General features: G+C 26.2%; 1 protein-coding gene across 1 annotated transcript; it reads left to right on the top strand.

The window, feature by feature from the left end:
• The first annotated feature begins 21,930 nt into the window (after positions 1–21,930).
• On the top strand, positions 21,931–22,536 carry LOC132926732 (endothelial zinc finger protein induced by tumor necrosis factor alpha-like). The gene has a single exon (XM_060991125.1). The coding sequence runs from the start codon at positions 21,931–21,933 to the stop codon at positions 22,534–22,536; it is 606 nt and encodes a 201-aa protein (XP_060847108.1).
• Positions 22,537–24,901: the final 2,365 nt, after the last annotated feature.

Here is a 24,901-nt window from a genome sequence, read left to right as displayed (position 1 = left end):
AAAACTAGTAATACTATTATTAATAAGTACAAATGAAATAATCAATCCAGCTAAAAAAAATAACATATACAATACAATATTATTTTTAAACTTATAAATTAAGTTAAAGTTAGTCGCATTACAAATGAGGTGTAAATCTAAAATAAAAAGTTTTCATATTAAATGTTTATTAAATGACTAATGTTTTCAAGCATATTGTATTATACATTATTAAATACAAATCAGGAAAGACCAATCTAATCTGTTAATAGTAATATAAAAAAATTATTGAAAAAGTAATTTTCTTGAGAATGTTAATCATTAAGAGGCTAGACCTTAGATATAGAAATTATAAATCCAAAATTTCAATTGGCTTTAGAATAAACTATTCCACTGTCCAATTACTTTTTAACAATTAATTTGATATCGTTTTCTTTATTTTTTTATAATGCATTTAATAATTACCAATTGATTATTTTTAAGATAAATAAACTTGTCTTTTTCTTTTGATACATTCATTGTTATTTTTAAATTATATACAATTATTTTTTCAAAAACTATATTAATCAAGAAAGAATATTTAGAAGGATTCTGTTTTCCATTTCTATTAGTACTATATATGTAATTGTATTCTTTTAGCGGGTTAGATATTAAGACTTTTTGTTTTTCAATTATTCTATTGTAAATTTCCTGGATCGGGTATTTTGCACATTTAATTCATTTTTTTTATATTTTATAAAAAATTGTAATATTTAAAACAGCTAAAATTATCAAGAGGACCATGAATCCTATAACAAACATTGACAAGTGAAACAAACTATGCACATTATAAGAAATGAATTGTTTACCATATAATAATGAATATAAAGTTATGAATTTTTTATACAATGTTAAAGCTATATCGTTATGAGTTTGATATAATGTATTACTTATTAAAATTTTAACTCTGCAAGATAACAACATAAAATATAAAATAAAAGTTCTTTTTTAATCTTCCTTTTAAAACTATTGGACCATAAGACAATAAAAATAATCTAAGTTAGGTAGCTTTCCAATACTCTATATCTTCTATTGCTCTTGGTAGATAGCTAAATTCTGACGGGACATAAGGCATAAGCTTTAATAAGTTAACAGAAATTTGTTTTTTATTTTCTTCGACTATAGAATGGACTATCCTTTTAATGGTAATCTTATTTTATCCTGTTACGAAAACTTTCATTAGTTCTTAATGGAGTATTTATTTCTGGAAATTTCATTCTATTTTGTAAATACCTGCCCTCTTGAGTACATGACAAACAACCAAAAACACCATCATGCCCTTTTACAATAAAAATGCCTTAACAGGAGAATTTCAAATAATATGACCAATCTCAAATTTAATTATTTTACCATTTACAGAAAAACCACTATCTAGCAATACTAAAATATCTAATAAAAATAGATGGAAATATTAACTAACTCGGATGGTTTAGTTAATCCATGAAATATTCCTATTGGAATTACAAAATTAGATAATTCATTACAATTAATAATTGATAATAATATTGGTCATAGCTGATTTTTAGAACATTTTGAAATTGGCAGGCCATCTATATTAATTCCTAATTTAAAAAAAATTAAGTCTATTTTATGAAAGTACTTTGTTAGAATTAGGGTTAACATTTTTTCCAGTCCAAAATTAACATAAGAACACCATCCATATTGACAATTTAATGAGAGAGAGGTGTTTTCATCAAAGTACACACTTTACTAGGAACTTGTAAATCTTTAGATTTCATAATTTTTAGTATAGCATTAGAACAATTATGGGATACATTATGATGTAATATCCAAGCTCGAATTTCATCTTTTAAGTCAATACTATTATTACTATTTGGCTGTACATTTTGTTCATTAGGGTTAACGGATGAAATATTTAAAACATTAGGTAAACAAAGTATTATTTTGAGTTGTAAATGTGTCTTTATTAAGATATTCTCGTAGGATATTCAACTAAATGATTAATAGGTAGAACACTTAACGAATTAGAAGCAATTGTAGTTACATCAATTATTGGAGATGGATCACAGATATTATATTTTGGCTGTAGTTGGTTGAAAAGATATCATATTTATTTTTTTCCAAATTTATAATTTTTCTAAAGTGTTCAGCTGTTACTAGACCCCAATCTTTCTTCTTCCTGTTAGATTTCTAAAATTATAAGATAAATAAAAAAAATATTATTAATAATTAATGAACACTGTAATGCATTTTTTACATTTAATAAATGTATCTCTTAGTAGATCAAAAGTATTGTCGAGTGTTAATTTCATTAATTAGTTAATACTTTAATTAACTAATTTATTAATTTATATGTTCTAGCAACTTATACATATATATTTTATTAATACAGTCTTTATTTTAGTATAATGTTTAAAAATATATCATTTATTAACTTATGTTTCATAATATAAAATAAAATGTACCTAATACTAGACATAATCTTATTTTATTAAAAAAAAAAGTGTATAGATAACATTATAGAATGATGGTTTAGTAGAATACTTCAATACAATAGTTTTACAACCTCATAGGAAATTGGTGACAAATTAGGGTAAAGGCTTTTCATATTCGTTGTAAATATCAAACAAATGATCAGCTATTAACTAATGTGTTAAATATGAGGTAAAGTTTCTTTTAATTTGAACTGTTTTGTATTACTTTAGGAAATACTTATAATTATATTAACAGTATGCAGTTTATGAAATTAATAAGCTTAATATATTATTATTATATATTGTTTAAAATTTAAACTATTATTGCTAGGATTCATAAGAGAAAACTGGCATTTATAAATAAGAATTTAGTATTAATAAATTAATTTTGAAGTGTTATCACTATATTAGTTATTAGTAAATGTATAAAAAAAATTGTTCAAGTAGAGCTATGTAGCAACCAAACAGAAACAAAATATCTAAGAATAATAATCGACCATCAATGAAAATTAAATAGGTAATATATTAAATATCCACTTTAATTATTTTATTATTAAAAAAATTAAGCCATAATTCATGATATCTATAGAAAACTAATTTATCTACGTCTCCAAGTAATTTAGTTTGCTATGATACAATCAACATTATGGAATATATGGCATACTAGAACAGAAGGATGTAGTTAAACTCTAATTAATAGAATGCTTGTTGCACAAAAATATATAATACAAATAATACTAAATAAGCTTAAGACTTTTTCATCAAAGGCAAGATAGGCTACAGATGAGTACTACCCTGTTGTACCTTTATTAGGTGTTGAGAAGGTCACTATAATGAATATGTAAAATGTAAATTTATTTAAATCTCAATTTGCTATCTGTACCATAAGCATAAATGTTTTGTAGTAGGTATAGGTTTAGATAAAGCAATCATGACTTTACTAAGCCGTTCATTATATGAAAAAATTGAATATGAATAAGGTATTACTGTATTCTGTAATGTTGCAATAATGATACATGGCAACATTCATATAATATTTGTCCATAAAATAGAATAAATATGATTTTTTAATATTGTTGAAGTATTTGGTTGCAACAGAAATATTATGACTTTTAAGGTTTGAATGTAAGCAAATACAAGCATTAACAACCACAGCAATATATATGTTATATTGTTATATTAAAATAGCAAATTTAATGCTATTACGTGTTGCGGTGAAATATTACATATAATATTGCATATTTAATTTAACATATTCATTATAGTGACCCTCTCAACACCTAATGAAGGTACAACAGGGCAGTACTCATCTGTAGCCTATCTTGCCTTTGATGAAAAAGTCTTAAGCTTATTTAGTATTATTTGTATTATTTGTATTGTATATTTTTGTGCAACAAGCATTTTATTAATTAGAGTTTAACTACATCCCTCTATTCTAGTATGCCATATATTCCATAATGTTGATTGTATCATAGCAAACTAAATTACTTGGAGACGTAGATAAATTAGTTTTCTATAGATATCATGAATTATGGCTTAATTTTTTTAATAATAAAATAATTAAAGTGGATATTTAATATATTACCTATTTAATTTTCATTGATGGTCGATTATTATTCTTAGATATTTTGTTTCTGTTTGGTTGCTACATAGCTCTACTTGAACAATTTTTTTTATACATTTACTAATAACTAATATAGTGATAACACTTCAAAATTAGTTTATTAATACTAAATTCTTATTTATAAATGCCAGTTTTCTCTTATGAATCCTAGCAATAATATTTTTAAATTTTAAACAATATATAATAATAATATATTAAGATTATTAATTACATAAATTGCATACTGTTAATATAATTATAAGTATTTCCTAAAGTAATACAAAACAGTTCAAATTAAAAGAAACTTTACCTCATATTTACTTCGTATGTACTCATTGTGTTACATGACCTCAACGGAAGTTTTTAAACCACAGGCAGGGGCGGCGCTACACGGGTCCAGGGTGGGCAAGTACCCCACCAACATTTGATTTTGCCTCTCCATTACCTCCCTATAATTTAATGTTTAATAATATGCAAGTAAATAAAGAAATTGTAAATTAGTATTTTTTAATAAAGAAAACGGAAGAAAATTGAAGTTTTACTGTACCTAGTACATTTTTCAGTGTATTAATAATAAATAAGGTATATTTTTTGATTATTTATTTAGGAATATATCAAATTATAACCAAAACTTTTTTAGCAATACTTTCCTGAAAATATGTAGTGGTGTTCCCATGAATTATTTTGAGAGTATACTATATATCATCAAATACGCATGTTTTATGGGTATATGCAGTTACCCATAATATTGAAAAAAAATATTGAGAGTATACAGCGTATATGTAGATAATGAAAATATGGTACCATAGGAAAAAATGAAACGGTAAAAAATGACAAATGCATTTTACTTTAAAATTCCAAATATTAGTTAAAGTATAAATAATAATAATAATAAACCATAGTTATCGAATAGTACACATTCAGGTATCATTGCATTAACAAATATAACTTACATATTATAACTTATTTAATATAGGTATTAAAATTAAATCAAAATCGTAAGTGCAAAAATTAATATAAATGTAAAGTTTATTTCAACAAACGTGCTTTCGAATTTCTATATATATTTAAAAATAATTGTATGTATGACGGCAATTATTTTAATAACTCTAAACAAAAATTAACGTTTTTCACCCTTGTCGTTTATTACTGTGTCGTTTTTGACCTATCGTTTTTTCCGTGTAATTTTTTACCGATTATCCAGTAACCCATACATAAATGAAAAAATTTTACCCAGTATCGCCTCCTTAATAAAAAATATCTGGCGATGCCACTGTATGTACTTATTATCACAGATTAGGTATTCCATATGTACAAATCAAGTAATCTCATTCCACTGTCAATGGTTGAGTATAGAATATATAAAAATTATACAACTGTCTATAAAAAAAAAAAATTTTCAAGGGGAAGGAACCAAAGGCGTCATTGCAGGATACAATAGTGTACAATGCATCTCATAATAATGATCTTTATATTTTATAAATTTATTTGGAAGATATTGAAATTTATTTACTGTTAACCTAACCTGACGCTTTTTTAACAAGTCAAGTGTACTCAGACAATTATTTTAATACTATTGACTATATTGTTTAGTACTTATTTAATATTTATAGTAGACAGTTAATATATTATAAAAATCATTGGTAAACCTATAAAAAATTAGGGAGATGGTAAACTGCGACAAAATTACACCTTTTCTAAAAGTCGATATGTAAACTGCGCCAAAAAAAAAATAATTAATATTTCACAAATTGCGAGAGTTTATTTTATATATTTTATTATATATATAGATAGATACGATGTATATAACCGATACGATAACACATATGTATACGTTAATCATTTAATTAAATATATATGTTATGGTATTGATATCTATAGCTAAAAATTATGTACCAAAAATAATTTTTCTTATAGAGTAATATTTTCGCTGTTTAAGACCAATTTGGATCTGCATGTTTTCTTTGAGCAAATCCATGTCAAATAACCGCTTATTTTGGAATTATATTTAAATTTAAATTTAAAATTGTTTAGCATCAATGATTGTTTGTTGTTTTGGCTAAACTATTGTGTAAGTTTCATTTTAAATTCAATATTACACGACACAGCACGTACTAACCTAACTTGTGAGTTGTGATAATCTTGTACTTCTGAAGGAGCTGATATTTAGTGTATTGTATTAAAGCTTAAAAAAAAATTTGGATTTTCATAACAAATTTGTTTCCGACATATAACATATTAATTAAATTACATATGTACATAATAACACATAGGTATATACATTAGATATATACATTTATATATCTATATATGTTATCGTATCGGTATGTACATAGGTTCTATGTATATTATATATTTATACATATAAATTAAATTGTAGCAGTTTGTATAATGTATCTTATCGGTATTGTCGCAGTTTACATATCGACTTTTAGAAAAGGTGTAATTTTGTCGCAGTACACAGCCAAAAAATATACCACTTGATAAAGTAAAATTATAATATTATTTATTTTCGTTTTTTATTTAAATTATTGCACGTAAATGTATAATATTAAAAAGCCCAAGTATAATTTTCTTGATACCTAGTGAATATTAACAAATATTTTAAATTACAGGTATGTATTTAATTATAATACTGAGCTCGTATCTAAACTTTACGAAATATTTAAAATAGATAATAATATCCTTAGTACAAAATCCAAAAAATATCTCGGACATTTTTCGTTAAAATTGTAATTATAATATCTATGTTAATATTTTAAGAAAAATTATCTGATCCTAGTTTTCATTAAAACAAATAGCTAAAATTAAGTCCTCTATTAAAAAATCAAAGTAGATATCACCAAAGGATACTCCTTAAATGGTGTGAAAAATCTATAAATATCTATTCAAAAATATCCTCTTTAACTGCACTTAAAATTTAAAAAAAAATGCATGCATAATTTAAATATAAGAACTGAGTGGTCATGCTTAATAATTTACCTAGGTCCTAGATTATCTATAAGTCAACATATAAATAAAGATATAGTTATATCCTAGGTATACAAAAAACAATAGATTTTATATACTTTTTTTCTGGATGCATTATTAGATTTTTTAAAATGCCCTTAGGCTTTATTATTATAAAACCCACAACCATATGTGTTATTAATATGTGAATAATTTATAGGAAAAAAACTAAAAAAATGCAAATTTATAATGCTTATAAATAGATCAAATAGTGTTTGTTGAACATTTTTTATTTTTTAAAAATATATCATAACTATTTAATGAAAATTTTAAGTATCTAATCGAATGTCGTAAAATAAAACTTAAAATGCTCATAAAAATGATTTGGTTTTCCAGTAGAATTTTTTTTTTTTTTACGTAGGCTGAAAAATGTATAAAGAGCAGTGTATTGATTTTTCAAATCTTAGGTAAAAATACATACATTTTTATGAATTTTGATAAAATTCTGACTTTAAACACTTATAAATTCATACATTTTTAAAAATATTTAATTTTCAAGAATTTAACCAAGCAAATTAGAATAGAAAATAGAAAATTATAATAAAAATATTTGGTGAAAAACTCAAATAAAAATGGCTATGGCTATTTGTTCTCAAGTTACATTTAATAACAAAATCAATTTTGTCAACATTTGGATTTGAATGCCCGTTTACCTTAAAATTCTTAGTTCTTTTTTTTGAAACTTACAGAAAAAAATATTGAGGATTTTGAATTTTAACCTCTTCAAAGTATAAACTAGGTATATCAATTTTTTCCAAACACAACCTTAGTATGGAAAATCGAAGCATTTTAACAACTACATCGAAAAACACACTGTAAAATTAAAACAGAAATTGCATTATATTTGTTATAATGTTAAATTATGATAGTTTCTTTGAATTATAATTTTAATTTAAAATAATAGGGGTTATAATAGGTCCGTTATTGTTGAGTACACATTAATTAATAAATCGCTAATATTCATTATAGTAAAATATTTTTCAATTTGAATAAAAATATTTTAAAAATACCATAGTGTATATAAAATATAGGTAATAATAAGTATACGTAAAAATATCATTAACCACAAAAACAATTTTTGATTATAAAAAAAATAACTAAAATCGTTATTCTTAATAGTTTATTCGTTTATATTATCAAATTTTGTTTTTTTGATTATTTTTAAAAAATACTGAAATTTTTAGTCTTGACGTCATAAAGTACACATAAATACATAATAATGATATTTTTAATTTTTACAACAAATCGTATTGATTATAAATTATAATAGTGTTGAATACAAAATTAACTGGAAACATACTAACTAGTACCTCATGGAAAATACATTTTTAAGTTTAAAAGATTCTAGTTATTGAGAGAAGCAATGAATCTATTGATTTTATAATGATAAATAATATGATTTTTGTGTTTACGAGTATGTATCACGATAAGTAGTTGATAAAATGCTCATGACACTCAAGAAAAAATAGCCATAGATTCTCGAATTTTTCATCAAATATTTATATTATCATTTTATATTTACGAGTTTACGACCAAATTTTCAAAATATTTTAACTAATTTTGAATTATTTATAGACATAAGAATTTTTCAACTTTTTTAATTTTTTTTTTTTATAAATGTCGTTTGAAAAATAATTCGTTGGATAGAAATACTTAAAAATGTAATACAAAGCTCCTCATAGGTTCATCATTTTTCAATTAAAAATATCGAAAATCTATAGTTACAATATTGTTTTTAAGTGTTTAAAGTCATGATTTTGACATTAATAAAATCGCGAAATTAATAAATTATTTTGTAATTAAAAATTCATAAAATGTTTTGTTTTTAATCCTATAAGATTTGAAAAATATCATAATAAGGTTATTTATATGTTGTACAACCTATATTAAAAATAAAAATTGTACTGGAAAGTCAAATTAATTTGATGTGACCGTTTAAATTAAATTTAAATTTTTTATTTAAAATTTTAAAATTGTTATGACATTGAATATTAACCTGATAACATCTATTTCTTTCTAAACGATTTTTGTATTTAGTTTTAACTTGTAATTTAAATGCAAATAACCGCAGATACTTGAAATTTTCAAAAAATGTTTGTACTATCATTTTAGTTGTATAATAATTTTTTTAAATGGTTAAGCTATATTTTATAGACATGTTATATATTAGTTTTTTTCTTAATATGACGAAAAAATAAAAGTTTTTTTTATACTGAAAACAATGGTGCAATCAGCTGATTTCAAAGCTCAGATTTAGTTTCAAAATTATAGACATTCCATACTTTGTTTTACTTTATAGGCTATATTACACCTTAATTTATTATTAAAAATTAATTAAATTTAAAATAACATTTCATTTTTTCTCAATTTTTAACTGATTTTTATAACTTTAAATTATTTTTAGTACCTATACTTAATAATTTAAAAATAATATAATTTTTTTAATTTTTCGAATACTAGGTTTTTAAAAAAAGTATTATTTTAAAATTTTCTAGGGCTCAGGAAAACACTCGATTTTTAATTTTTGTCGAGAGTTAGGACCACTGTTATAATTTGCAAGATTTTTTTGTCTAAAAATTGTATCTAAATACCTACAATACGAATGTAGTATTGTTTACGAGCATCTATGTTTAATATTGTACAAGTACCTTTGTAAATATATTATATATAGTATACCTATACATTTACGGGCGTTCGGGCGGCACGCGAAAATAAACTCGCGGAAAAGGGCGGCCGTTCCCGAAACGCGGTTTATTGATCAAGTCTCGAAACGACTGCCGTGGCAGCGTTGTGTATGCGCTGTTTATATATACCAAATATATATATATATATATATATATATTAAAATAGATAGTATATATATATATATATATATATATATATATACTTATACATATATAATGTATAGGTGTAATGTATACTTACAACGATACAACGTACATGTTATATACTCGTCATTTTTATATACATAAATTACACACACACATATATATATAGTATGTACACTGTACAGGGTGTATCACAAATTAGACATATTCAAACGTATTATAATTGTAATGTAAAACTTTCGGTTCTCCTCGATACACTATGACGTTATATTTATAATTTATATAGAGGATGGTGTCTGTTAAATTCCGTGGCATTCTTAAACCGATATTTTCTAAAAGCGATTGTTATAATATTATATTAATTCATCGTAATTTTTCTAGGACTATTCGATTGTAGTATTGCTACAAAGTAACAAAAAAAATATTGAAATTTGAATTTGAGCAAATTTTTTTCTCTTAAAATAATATTATTTGTGTAAATATTTTTGGAGCCAAATTAATATTTGTACTTAATTATAATTTGTCTGAAAAAGCTTAGTTACATAATATAGATATAACTATAGAAGGTACCGTGTGGCTTTGCATCGTATATTTTATTTTCATTTTCAAGACCGAAACATTTGAATTCCGACTTTTTAATAGAAATTTTTCATTATATTCTTATATTATTTTCTATGCATCGATGTCCGGACGTTTGCTGACTATTTGCTGCAATTTGTTTAAGTCAACGGACTTTGTAAAATATTTAAATGATTTTTGAGGTGGGCACAAGATACTATAAATTCATAATCTTTATAACACCTGACATTTTGCTTGTACGATTATTTTAGGGTAGAAAACATGATATGACGTTATAGGAATTATGCGAGCGATGACGGCTAAAATGCGTATTTCTTATACCTACTGTAAAAAATTAAATTAAGTATTTAAATAATTACAATACCTACAATAAATTAAATTGGTAATTACATTGTAAACTTGGCCATTAATATAGATACATAAAAATATTATACAAATATTACATATTTAATAAATATATATTATATTATGTAGCTAAATTCCAGAGTTGACATTGGAAAATATCTTGTGAATCTTAAAAACTTGAAAAACACACCCTGTATATGTATATAAATAAATATATATATAAATATATATAATCGTCGATGGTCGCGCGGGTCGAAGTAGTTGCGCTAAGGAACACTATACCATAATACCTATCACCAATACTATAATCACTACACAGTATTTACATGCTATTACTACTACTACTACTACTTCTACTACCAGTGGCGATGGCGGCTCTAGAGTTTGATTCCGGGGGGGGGGGCATAAACATCACACAATTTTTTTTTAAATAATTTATAATATATTTATTCAAATTAGTGCCATACATTACCCACACATTAGTCATTAGTGCAAAATATTATACAAAATACATATATATATATATATATATATATATATATATATAATAATTACATTTAGTAAAACGAATTCTAATTTTCGATTTTTATTTTTAGCAAATGTATCTTCTATATCTATAGATATATCTCGATGAATGTGCATGAGAGCGAGATTAGGTTAGGTTATATAATTATCTATTGCTTTAAACATTTTTTCTAAACTGAGATCAAATTATGATTTTTTTTTTTTTTTAATGGTTAATAATTTTATGTTATTACTGCTGTTATTGATTTTTATATGACTATATTATGTCTGATATAATTTGACTAAAACTTCCAAAAATATAAAAATACCTATTGGGAAATGGGATGCTATTTTAAAATTGTTCATTAAAGTACATTTAGAGCCGTCACTGTCTACTACTTACTACCTAATACAATAAACTATTATTATTACTACTACCACTACTTGATTACAAGTGCGCTCGACTGTAGTGTAAAAAGTGTAAAAAGTCTAATAATTTATTTTGTTATTATATATTTTAAAATAATTGATTGAAATATTGATGTATTGAAGATACATTTTCCAACTATCTAAATGATTTAATTTTTAACCGAAATATCAACATATTACTTAGGTATACATATATGTCAAATCCACTTAGTGTAATCGTATTTTTCATGAAATGGACAAATATTTTATCCATTTCATAAAATGGAAACTCTTATTTTGCACTTTGTGTACCTAATATTTTAAATTAATTACATCAATCGGTAACTTTTTGTGAAATCGAAATAATAACATTGATACGATAACACGAATCTAGTACCTTTAAATTGTAGGCATTAAGATACTAAATAGGTATTATAGAACTACTGTACTAGTGTACTACTAATATGTTATCGACACCTGTTATCGATAAATAATCGCATCAATTGTATGAGTGTAATACGACTATGGCATTCTGCAAAAGTTTAATATTATATCATTTTTATTTTTATTTTTATATAATGCCAGTACGTTCTCTAACTTGATGCGAGCCGTATATTATCGTTTATTACAAAATAATTATTTTATATAAAATAGAATTCGATTCATTTTCTGAATTTTATGAAAAATTAAATGCTTACTACGTTTAGACAAACCTGGAAAAAAACCACCTACTAAAAATGAGGTTCAATAATTGAAGAAATCTTAGCAGCCAAAATAAAAATGTAATTAATTGTTAAAATATTTCATATTTCTGGGGGACAAGGTTTTTTAAGTTGTATTTGTAAACGCCAATGTGAATCAAAACGATGTGCTTGTTTTAAAGTTTCTGTAAAGTGTAACTGTCGTTGCCATAACTCTAATATTTGTAAAAATAAGATTACACTAAATGGATGCGCCATATACATAGTGAGTCTTTTATCGTTGAGCACTCATTATTTCCAAAAATTTTGACTTTTCAACATTTTAGATAGATATCTACATGATTTTCGAAAATTGTAAAAAACTTTTAATTGTTTCACCTTTGTACTCTAACTAAACTATTAACTTTTGATTTTAAAATAGCAATCTATATTTAAAAATATAATTTATAATTACTGGGTTTTTTTTTTTTTTTTTTATGTAAACGTTCATTTTTTTTCAATTATCTTCATTTTTTGTTAATCCGTTGGTGAAATGTAGACGATATTTTTTTATTTATTTTTATTTAGTTTAATTTCATACATATATATGAGTATTAGACCCCACTGAGAGAATTCGTGTCCCGGCCCAAGCGTTCAAAAATATAGTTACATTAGAATCTCAGGTAATTATATAATAAAAAAAGTGAAAAAGTTGTTACTGTTTTAAAAATATACAATCATAATACTATCTAAAATGTTTAAACTAAAATTAACTAAAAGTTGATTACATTGTATTGACAAATACCGTAACACCAATTATGTATTTATGTATAATTAATTAGTTATGGAACTTCAATAGCTATTGCAGAATTCTTTTTTAAATAAATTAACTACTAGTACTAGTACTGAACTAGGATTTTTATGACTCAAGGTAAAAAGTATTATACTTTTCAAATCAAGACAGGCTATTACTACCTATATATTATATTTTATATTCCATAGGCATATAGTATATATTATAATATCTATTTAGCAGGGCTTCGGGCCGCTTTGCCCTATGAGTAATTGCAACACCGATAATACCCTTTATATAGTATTTTTCGTTTGTAAATACCAAAAGTTATAAATTTGATATATTTTATTCCAAGGTAAGTATTGATAATCACTAAACTTTTTATCAACAATAATAATTTAGGTCCACACGGCGCACATACACTGTGACTATACGATTGTAGCAGTATCTGGAAACAATTTACCGCATAGGCCCTTGGATAATAAAATTATCTAAGATTATTTATTTAATATTAATGATAATATTCCTGATACGTACTAACACAATTTAAGATATATTTACCTATAATATTAATTAATATAATAACCACAAGGCTCGTGACTTGTAGCTCTAAAAATATTCACGTATAAGGTCTTAAATATGCAGAAAAATGTATTGTATGTGAAAAAATACTGATTAAACATAATTATTTTTATTACTAAATAATAAGATAACATCTTTTACTTAATTTATAAATTTTAAATATTTTTATTATTATACTCGTGATGTTACAAAAATTGTCTGTGTACAATTTGAGTGTAAAAAATGAGTTTTCAATGATTTCAATGAATTCAATTTTATTTAATTCTAATATTTTTACCTTAAAAATTGCATTGAATAATGAGATGTTTACTGAAGTTTACGAATTCAAACGATCTTCGACTGTAGCTGAGCAAAGTGAAGAAAAATTGTAAATGAGAAAAGTGATGTTTAAACATTTCGCGCGTTCGTCCGCATGGCTATAACGAGTATAAAACAACGATTAATGAGTTGTGTAGCGATAGGTTTGGTATCACAAGTTTACATGTAACGACTTCAAAAATCTAGAACGACTGAAAATATAAATAGGTATAATTGAGTAAATAGCTTGAATACCGAATGGATCTGTTTTCGACCAAAGTAATATTATAGGTATTCGTCGTAAAAGAAATAACATTTTGGTTATCACTGTTCACGAGTTGTATGATACGAGTGTGAAAAATCAACAACAAAATGTATTCAGCTTAAATATAGGAAACTCAAGATTCTAAATGAAATGATACATTGTAATTTCGACGATAAATCAGATAAATTATAATAGAAAATTGCGCCAAATATACTGATAGGTACAATTCGAGATAAAATTACATAGATACCGCAGTCGCACCAATATATCAGACAACTCGCAGATAAGTAACTCAACTATAATCGAGTAGATAAATTTATTTGAATAGACTTTACTTAAAACTTACAATGGCTGTGTTTTTAGAAATTAAAAGAAGGAAAAAAATTATTGCGTTTAATAACTAAAAGAATAATTATAGTTTAGAAAATATTACAACTGGTTCAATTCGTCGGCGCTGTAAATTAAACGTAATTGTTTAGAATATATGTACACGACTGATGGAATGGTGACGAGTGCTCGAGATTCCGGCATTCAACACGACCACGAACCATCAAATGAAAACGGAATTAATAGACAAATAATTATAATTATGGCGTGTAAACGTAAATCTATAGATGTACAAATTTAAAAATTTTATGTAACGTTGATTCAATTTACGCTGACGGAACATTTAAATGCTGTGCTCGATTTTTGGCTCGAATGTTTATTATGCATGGCTCTGAAAATGAAAATTATATTCAATTGGTTACTTGTTTGTTGTCCGGTAAAATATTTAAATATCTGAAACTTATGCATATGTGTTTAATCAAATTATCAATAAGTGTACCTAATTGAATCGACAAACTTTTTTACTGAAAAAAGTAATAATTGATTTTGAAATGTCAATACATACTCGTATTGGCCCAGGGCCGGCGCTAGAAGTATTGGCACCCTGGGCGAAACCATGTTTTGGCGTGCTTAACCCCTTCCTCACCTAGTTTGAGTAGTAATAAAAATAAGTTTTCTAGTAAGTTTAAATAAAATGATAGTAGGCATGTATTTTGTATTATAACTTTAAACTTTATTACCTAATCATATAATATTGTAATAAGATTATTAACTTATAAAATTGCCGCATTGCGTAAAAAAATAAAATAAATTAAAAATAATAATAATTTTAAATTCGATAAGTACTTATAAGTTATAACTATAATTAATATTAAAACTAGTGCACTATACAAATATGAGAAAATTTCAGATGTATCTTCAATTAAAACGACATTAGATAATGAATATTTTAAATTGTGCAGATTTTTAATAATAAATGAATTAAAAATAATTTTCAGTTTGGCGCCCTGGGCAGTCGCCAAGGTCACCCATAGCTTTCGCCGGCCCTGCATATTGCTGTAGCGAAAGTTTGGCCTTCAAATAATTTAATCGATTGTAGATTTCACCTCACGCATTTTTGATGGCGAAGCATACACAAATTTGGTTTAGTTAGTGATTACAATGGTGGTTTAGTTATAAATTATTGGCACTTGGTAGTTGGTTACACAGAAGATATATCTAGTTTAATATTTAATATCGTTTAGACTATTTAGAGCTAGAAGAAGTTTCTGATTGTTTTGTTGAGGATACAATGACCGAATGTCCAATTTATCCAATTTATGATAGGCTAACTAAATACTGCGATTATTTAACTGAACAGTATATTGCAGAAGATAGTACTTTTCCTTCTAAACTTTAAGCATGTACTTAACATTTAAAGTCTTGGATTAAGAACGAATTCATGTAAATAATTTCACTCGTAATTTAATAAAAATATCAATACAAAAACGCCATCTATCATGCCACGCATTAAACTAATAAAATTAATTAATTAATTACAGGTCTAAAATTAAACAATTATTATCTGAGTATGTTTGGATGATGGTAATTAAATTATAGACTCAAACTAATATTTTAAATATATTAAAGTAATTAAGTAAATCAAACTATGTTTAATTATAATTTATTATAATTTATACATTATATTAAAATATTGCCAAAATGAGTAACTGAGTGTTAAATTATAGTAGTAGTGTTAATAGTGTAGTACTTTATGACTTGCAGCATTTATGCAAAAGTTATAATACAAAATATACATTGATTAAAATCCATTAAGGCTTTTAATCTTATTAATTGGCGATGTTCGTTAAATGGCTTTTACTGTTTTTAAACTACAAATACTTATTTATTTTAGGACTTATTTAAATTGTTATTAAGTATAAAAAAAAATTGTAAATATTTATTATCTGGCCTAAAAAATTTTAGTTTAAGTGAACATTTGTGTGAATAGATCCATTCAAAACAACGTAGTTTTAGCTGTCGCCAGTCTTGGGAGAATGTTCGTCTAAAATTAGGCATGCGCGATCGATCGTGGACGATGGCGGATTTTATAAGCTCGCTTTACATAATGTGAATAGTTTCATTTAATACTAGCTGTTTAATTTTAAGCGGACATTTGCGGTGAATTATAATCGCGTCTGCGCGCGAACTATTCGTTTAGCCCTAGCGTGTCATTTTTGTTCGTCAAGTTATGTCTTTTATTATCTAATAGTCAACACAATTTCCTCTATCGCACCTATGTTTGCCTATGCCGCCGTATAATGCGGGTAGATTTCGATAACGAGGCTCGATTCGCTACGATGCAAGCGTTATTTTTAGACAAAAACCCATAACCAATACACTGTAGAATAGACAATGCCGTAAAGGATACTTTTAAAAGTATTTAAGTAAATACACAAATATATTTTTTCAAGTATTTAAAACACTACTCAAACACCCTAACTGTATAGTATTTCAAATACTACTCAAATACTTTTCAAATGCTTTTGGTTTTTTAAGGTTTTTTTAAGGTTTGTAATTAATGTAATATAGACATACAGTAGATTAAATCTAGGTCATTTTCATTTATTAAAGAAATGTTTATTGCATTTTAAAAACATTATATTTTCAAAATTTTCATCGCTCATGCTTATCCTTTTCTTGGTAATAGTCGTTTCACCCATACTAAAAATTCATTTTACTGAAGTGCTGCCTGACAGCAGAGTATTGAATTTAATGAAAACCTATTTTAATTATGTAGATGGTAATATTAAATAATAATACTAAAAATAAGTGAATAATACCTATTTAAGAGTAATGATTATAAATATTAAAAACTCAGTAGTAATTCTTAATTTTTTAATTGTCGGTAAAAGATTTAAGGTGTTTATATCTTTGGTCGGCGATGTTCCCAAATATTGATCTATTTTTTTTGTTTAAAGAAATGTCATAGTTATCTTCGGCTAACACATTACACAGAATACTAAATACAATTATTATTTAATTAGTATTTTTTTAATTACCAGCACAGTAAAGAGCGAATGCCGAATAGCATTAACACCACTATTAGTAAGTAATAATTGATTAAAATATGTACATATTATTTTTTATTTTTATTAAAATGATTTATTAATTTAAATTGATTAATTTTTAATATTTCTAAAGTAAGTAAAGTAGTTAGTAGTATATTTTAGTATTGAGGCATTAAGCAGTACATTATATGTACCTATACTTATAGAATAATACTTAAATTGTTATTATACCTAATACGGTTACACATATAAAAATAAATATAAGAGATTTATTTACTATTTTTCAAGCTTTATATAATTATAATATTTATGAATTATATAAAAAAATTATTAACAACAGTTTTTATTTTTAAACGTTGTGCATTCGATCACTTTTTTTAATTTCTAATAATTTATTTAAAACAAAATTAATTAAATTAATATAATTTACTTACACTACTTATTTTTTTATGATTAGAGTTGTTAATAATAAAAAAATAATAATGAAGCGTGTGTATTTATCGGGTGCTGCGAAGAGGAAGGCAAAAAATGATACAAAACTTAAAGAAGAAAAGAGAAAACGTAATTTACATGATTTAGGTTGGTGTATGTCAAGTAGGAACTTAATTTAAAATAACATAAACGATCAACAATGTGCTATTGATGACTTCCAGGTATTAGAAAATGAAAAAGCACTAAATATCCATGTTGAAGAATCCAAAAAAGGTCAAATTGATGATACAATTGTTCTTTATCCAAAAGAAATTACTGAAAACGTTATTAACACATAAAATAATGAGATAGTTGAATATGTATAAATGAACGAGAATAAAAATGTAAAGAAAATTGATAAAAATGTTATTAACAATATATTTTGTTCCAAAGGCACTATTGAAGCTAATTCTAACAATCAATTTGACGAAATGTTGGTGTTTAAATTAAGTAACAATCCAGCAACTTGGAAAAAACTTAGTTAATCAGATTGCGACTATTTAGCCGCAGTTGTTCCACCTTCTAAGCCATCAAAGTTTTCCGATGATGAACATGAGAATCACTCTTTTCCCATTTCACTTTTCCAAAAAACCTTACCAAATAAAGAAACAGTACAACGCGATTGGCTTGTATGGAGTACACTAAAAAAGATTTGTTTTGCTTTCCGTGTAGTCTTTTTTTTAAGAGATAATGAATTTGAGCCGTCGGGTTTCTGTAGAAATGGTATTGGAAATAATTGGAGAAAGCTTTATGATAAGGTCAATAACCACGAAGGTAATAAGAAACACATAAAAAGATATTTATTATGGAAGGGCTTGGTAGAAGCAATAAATGGTAGAAAAGGGATCGACAAAGACTTACAAGTTTCTATTAACACAGAGAAAAATGGAGAAAACTTCTTCGTGTATCAGTAGATATCACATTGTTTTTAGTTGAAAATAATTTACCATTTAGAGCACACACTCAATGATTGATTATGATGACTGTGGTCTTTTTATTTCAACTACAAAATTGGTTAGTCATTACAGTAAAACAATGAAAAACCACTTTGATACTATTAAGGAATATAAAGATGGCGATAAAAAATTATCTGCTCACTATCTATCTCTACGCAGTCAAAATGAGTTTTTGGAAATTAGTGCCAAAAACGTCCTACAAAAAATTATTGAAGAAATAAAAATATGTCAATATTATGCAATTATTGTAGACGATACTTCCGACGTGTCACACAAGGAATAATTGGTATTCGTTATAAGAAATGTTTTTGAAAATGCTGTATATAACAATGGTTGACTATAAAAAAAAAACAGGAGCTGATATCGCAAACAAAATAGAAGAAATTTTAGTTGAATGCAATTTAGATTTAATACTATGCAGAAATCAAGGTTATGATAATGCAGCAAATATATCTAGCAAATACAACGGCGTGAAAAGTAAAATAATAGAGAAGTATCCTCAAGCTTTATTCTCACCATATAGTGCTCACTCTTTAAATTTATGTGGAGTATATGCAATGAAAATCAGCCCAGAAGTAAAAACATTTTTTGCAAACATTCAAAAGCTATACAACTTTTTTTCTTGTACTCCATAAAGATAGAAGATTCTTCAAGAAACTGTTGGTCTTTCACTACATTCAATATCAACTACTAGATGGAGTGCCAGAATAAATGCTGTTCGTCCATTAACTAAAAATTATTCCGGTATTCAGGGTATTCTGAATTCACTTGTTCGTGTTAAAAATGAAATTAATCAAGCCACAGATAATCATGCAGAAGCTGTTAGTCTAATTTCATGGTTACATTCCTTTGAATTTATATTGTTAACAACTGGTACAAGGTTCTTTAGTGTATTGAAGATCGTAATAAAATTCTTCATAGCAAAAAACTTTCCATAGATGAAAGTTCGATGTATTTTCAACAATTAGCTTCAGAAATTCAACAGATAAAAGACTATTGGAATGATTTATTACTGGAATCTTAATTAGTAGTTTCCACTTTGAATTTAACTACAGAATTTAGAATAACTTCAAAAGTTCGAAGAAAAAAACATTTTAACTATGATATTTCAGATGAACAGATATTGATATTTTTCCATGATATTGAAAACAAATTTTAAGTTGAAGTATTTGTAACCGCATTAGATAGGTTTTTTATCAGATATTTATGGTATTCAAGCAAGTATGGAAAAAATTGCAATCACATTTTCTTCAATAATCAGTCCACCTGATACAGAAGAACCAAGTGCTGAATATTTGAAAGCTCAAGCTGAAATAATTTGAAGCTTCATATCATAATGACGTGTGTGCTAATGTATTAAAAGAAGAACTAAGAATTTATTTCAAAATACACAAAGTATCAAACATTAATAATTAATATGATAACGTAACAATAGAACTTGCAAATTATTTTATAGGAAATTATGCAAATTGTGTTTTATCATGGGCTTATTGTCACCGTATATATTCTGGAATAAATACAAACATGCATGTTGAAAGTTGAAAGAATGCATAGAACATTAAAACATACAGTAATCTCTCGTTATCATACTCTTCAAAATATTAATGTTACTTTAAAACTTCCATTAACAACATGTTATGGAAGTTTTTTATTTTGTCTGGAAATTCTAACAAAAAATAAAGGTCCTCTTCAAGCACTTGCAATCGACAATAATATTGCGGATACTTAAAAATAAAAGAAATAAAAAATGTTCTTCTTGATGACTCTTTTTGGGAAAAAGTCACAGCAATGATTGGCATGCTTACACCAATTGTACATGCTATACACATTGTGGAATCTAATAAACCAATCATTCATAAGGTATTCCAATCTTATAAATGATGTTGAAAATACTATTATATATCAACTATTTACATTTTCACTAAGTTGGGATGAAACATTACTTGTAAAAGAAAATATCTTGTCTAGAAAAGACTTTATTTCAAAAAAATATTCATCTAGCAACTTATTTTCTTGGCCTTGTTACTAGAGGAAAAAATTTATTTGGATTTCAGAATATTGATGACATTGAATATATATATGTAATGTTCCAAAAAACATGAATCTTGACGTTATGTGTGAATTGGCTAACTACCAGTCAAATAATAGTGTTTGGTCAAAACCATTTTTATGGGATAACTTAGATAAAATTGAGCCAATTGATTGGTAGAAACTTTTACGTAGAAGCATTGATCTCTCAAAAGTTGCGATTAAAATTTTAACAGCACCAATTACTCTTCTGCTGCAACTGAGCGTAGTTTTAGTACTTACTCATAGATTCATTCAAAAAGAAGAAATCGATTAAATAACGACAGAGCTGGAAAATTATAAGTCCTTGTTAAAAGCGGACGTCAGATTTTTAGAAAACAATTTACCGAAAAAAACGTTAAGTGAAACAATCATTATTATAATATGTTCATGCCAATAAATAACAATACATTATATAAAATGTATTATTTATATGACAAAAATTGTATGATTTAATGATTTATTATAATAAAATCAGTTTAAACTTATTTTGTTTACAATATAATTACTTAAAACGGAGATAAACACAACACTGGCTTGAAACATTGTGTTGACAACTAATCTAATAATTCTCAGTACATTAAATTGTAAAAAAGTTATTTAAAATACTCACGTTCTCGTGCCAGTTAGCATATAGCTAGATACAATAATAATTAATAACTTAATTAGTCAACCTAAAATTGTTAAATTATTTAGTACAATTGAGAAAATACATGTGCGATAAGTCATTTGATGTTAGCTGTCATCTGACTGTACACCAGCGGACGCATAAGGGTGAAAAACCAGATCACTGCGATGTATGTGATATGACGTTCTCTGTAAGACAAAATATGGCGTTCACTCAAAAAAACAATCTGACCAGAGACCAGCGGATGCATACAGGCGAAAAACCATACCTATGCGGCGTGTGTGATATGGCGTTCACTCAAAAAACCAGTCTGACCAGACACCAGCGGACGCATACAGGTGAAAAACCATACCTATGCGGCGTGTGTGATATGGCGTTCACTCAAAAAACCAGTCTGACCTGTCATCAGCGGACGCATACAGGTGAAAAACCGTACCTATGCGGCGTGTGTGATATGGCGTTTACTCAAAAAACCAGTCTGACCTGTCATCAGCGGACGCATACAGGTGAAAAACCGTACGTATGCGGCGTGTGTGATATGGCGTTTACTCAAAAAACCAATCTGACCAGACACCAGCGGACGCATACAGGTGAAAAACCGTACCGATGTGACGTGTGTGATAAGTCGTTCTCTCAAAAAAACAATCTGACCAGACACCAGCGGACGCATACGGGTGGAAAACCGTACTGATGTGAGATGTGATTTTAGTGTCAAGTCATTCAATCGTTATGACAGTCTGACGAGTCACGATAAATGGACGAACCAAAAGTCGATGTACTCCGCGGACATGTCAGTAAATTTAACAACACTGTTTGCTAGTCGCGTGTTTGACAAAAATGATCATACCAATATGATTTTAATTATTAATGATGCTGCTGATAATTATGTCTGCGACAGCTAATAAAATGCTTGATGTTCGGATATTAACTGCACACCTGTATTCATTTTTTTTGTGTGATATCAAAAATAAATATTTTTATGTTTATTAACGTTTGTAGTGAAAATCATTTAGTCGTTGTTCTCTATATTGAATAAATAAGCATTGTACATTATGGACTTTTAAACATATTTAAAGTTGAAAAATGAAACAGGGTGTAATGTGTGTGCCGTGGATATACCATGTATGAAACAATAATATGTTGATAAGGATTCAAATATATAGGCATACTACTCTGAAGGAATATTATTGTAATGTCAATATTAACATATTATGTGACATATGACGAGGTTTTATATTTTTTATGTAATTAAGTAGCCACTATTTTAATTACTATTTGATATATAATATTATATACCATTTTAGTAATAGAAATATAATACAAATCTGCAAATATTCGTACTATTGTATCTTATGGTTTTTTTATCTTCCTCAAGTCTTAGTCTTCATCAGTGTTTTGGTCATCACTAACTCAAGTATCAAGTATCACAAACTTTTCAAATTCAAAATAAGTGTTAGCAAACTGTAAATATTCTCGTCTCAAATTCGCTGCAGATACAAACTTTCCATATACCTCCTCAAAAGCATTAAAAGCATCAGTAGGAAGTCTTAAATTATTTGGTTTTGCTACTTCTTTAAATCGTTTTTATTTTGGAATAATGATATATTTTTAAATAAAGGTGTGGAATGTAGAATCTCTCAGTTACTTGCGAGCAAACAATGTCTATAACAGCATTACACGTTTTTATTTTAAAATTATCTATAGGACTGATTACAAGTTGATCATCTGATGTCATTTTACCTGGCATTTTTTTTATACATCTCGTGCGAATTTCTGTAAGAAGTATCATGTAAAAACCGTTAGATTTGGAAGTTAAAAAATTTGTTTTTTTTCATTAATAATTATTTTAAATTGTGTTTCATTTCTAAGTTCTTGAGTTTTTTCGAGAACAAAATTAACATAAGAGACGTCATTTAAAATACCTACATTTTTTAGTTGTAAAAATTTGCTTAGTGTATTAACTAAATCAAATATTCTTGTAAACGTTAACCCTGTTAATATAAATCTCTCAGATAATAAATAATCTAGTAAGCTTTTTGCTTTTTCACTAAAAACACGATCAGATGAAGAGTCGGTTTGTAAGTAATATAACAAGTTTATAAGTGCATTATATATATCAAGAGTGGAGTGCACTTGAATGTGAAGCCATCTGATAGTTGAAACTTTTTTTTAACTTTCGAAGGAATTTGCCGGGGTATCTCATTTTTTGATAATCAGAGTATAAACCACCTTGTTTTTTTACTGCTTGTGCTTCCTACATAATCGTACAATGTTTCTAAATTTTCAAACAAATCCCTTGTTTCTACACAACTACTTACTGCATCAACTACTACTAACTTTATGTGCCCAACACCAAACATAAGTTGCTGATGGATTATACGTTTTTACGATCGATTGGAGCCCATTGTAACCATCTCTCAAAGATGCTGCTCCATTATAAAATTGACCTACTAGATTTTGTTTCCAATCTAGATTCATTTCTTTGCAAATATCTACAAACATTGTAAAATATGTTGGCCAGTAGTCAATACTGTTTCTCAAACTGCTACCAAATGTTCACAAAGAATGCTATTTTTTTTTATTAATATACCTTAAAACAATCAACAGTTATTCTTTTCTTGAAATATCATAAGTTGTGTCTAATGATACACTGAAGAAAACTGAACTTGATAATTCTTTCTGAATAGTGTCACGAATATTAGTAAAAATGGCTTGTATTAGTTGATTTTGGCGCTGAAATGACAAAAAAGTATGCATTTTTCTTCCTTTTATCTAATGTTGTGTTATGTACGATAATAAAGCCAGTGAGTATTTTGCTAAGAGCTTTGTTAAGTCTTTGAAATTTCCACATATTATTTCTTGCCATCCTTCATTGTGACATCTAAAAGATAGAAAATGTCGTCCTAGAAACAATGTTAAATCAATTAAATGTTTAATTATTTCAGGATTAATCAGAACGTTTGATACAGCATTTTTTTTTAATGACGGTAATAATGGAGAAGAAGCTTCTTTATAAGCAGCCTTATTCGACGTCATTATATGGGCTTCTGAAGTTT

This window comes from Rhopalosiphum padi, chromosome 3, assembly GCF_020882245.1.
Source record: "Rhopalosiphum padi isolate XX-2018 chromosome 3, ASM2088224v1, whole genome shotgun sequence".
In the NCBI taxonomy this organism is placed as follows: domain Eukaryota; kingdom Metazoa; phylum Arthropoda; class Insecta; order Hemiptera; family Aphididae; genus Rhopalosiphum; species Rhopalosiphum padi.
This window is presented reverse-complemented; position numbering and strand designations above follow the sequence as displayed.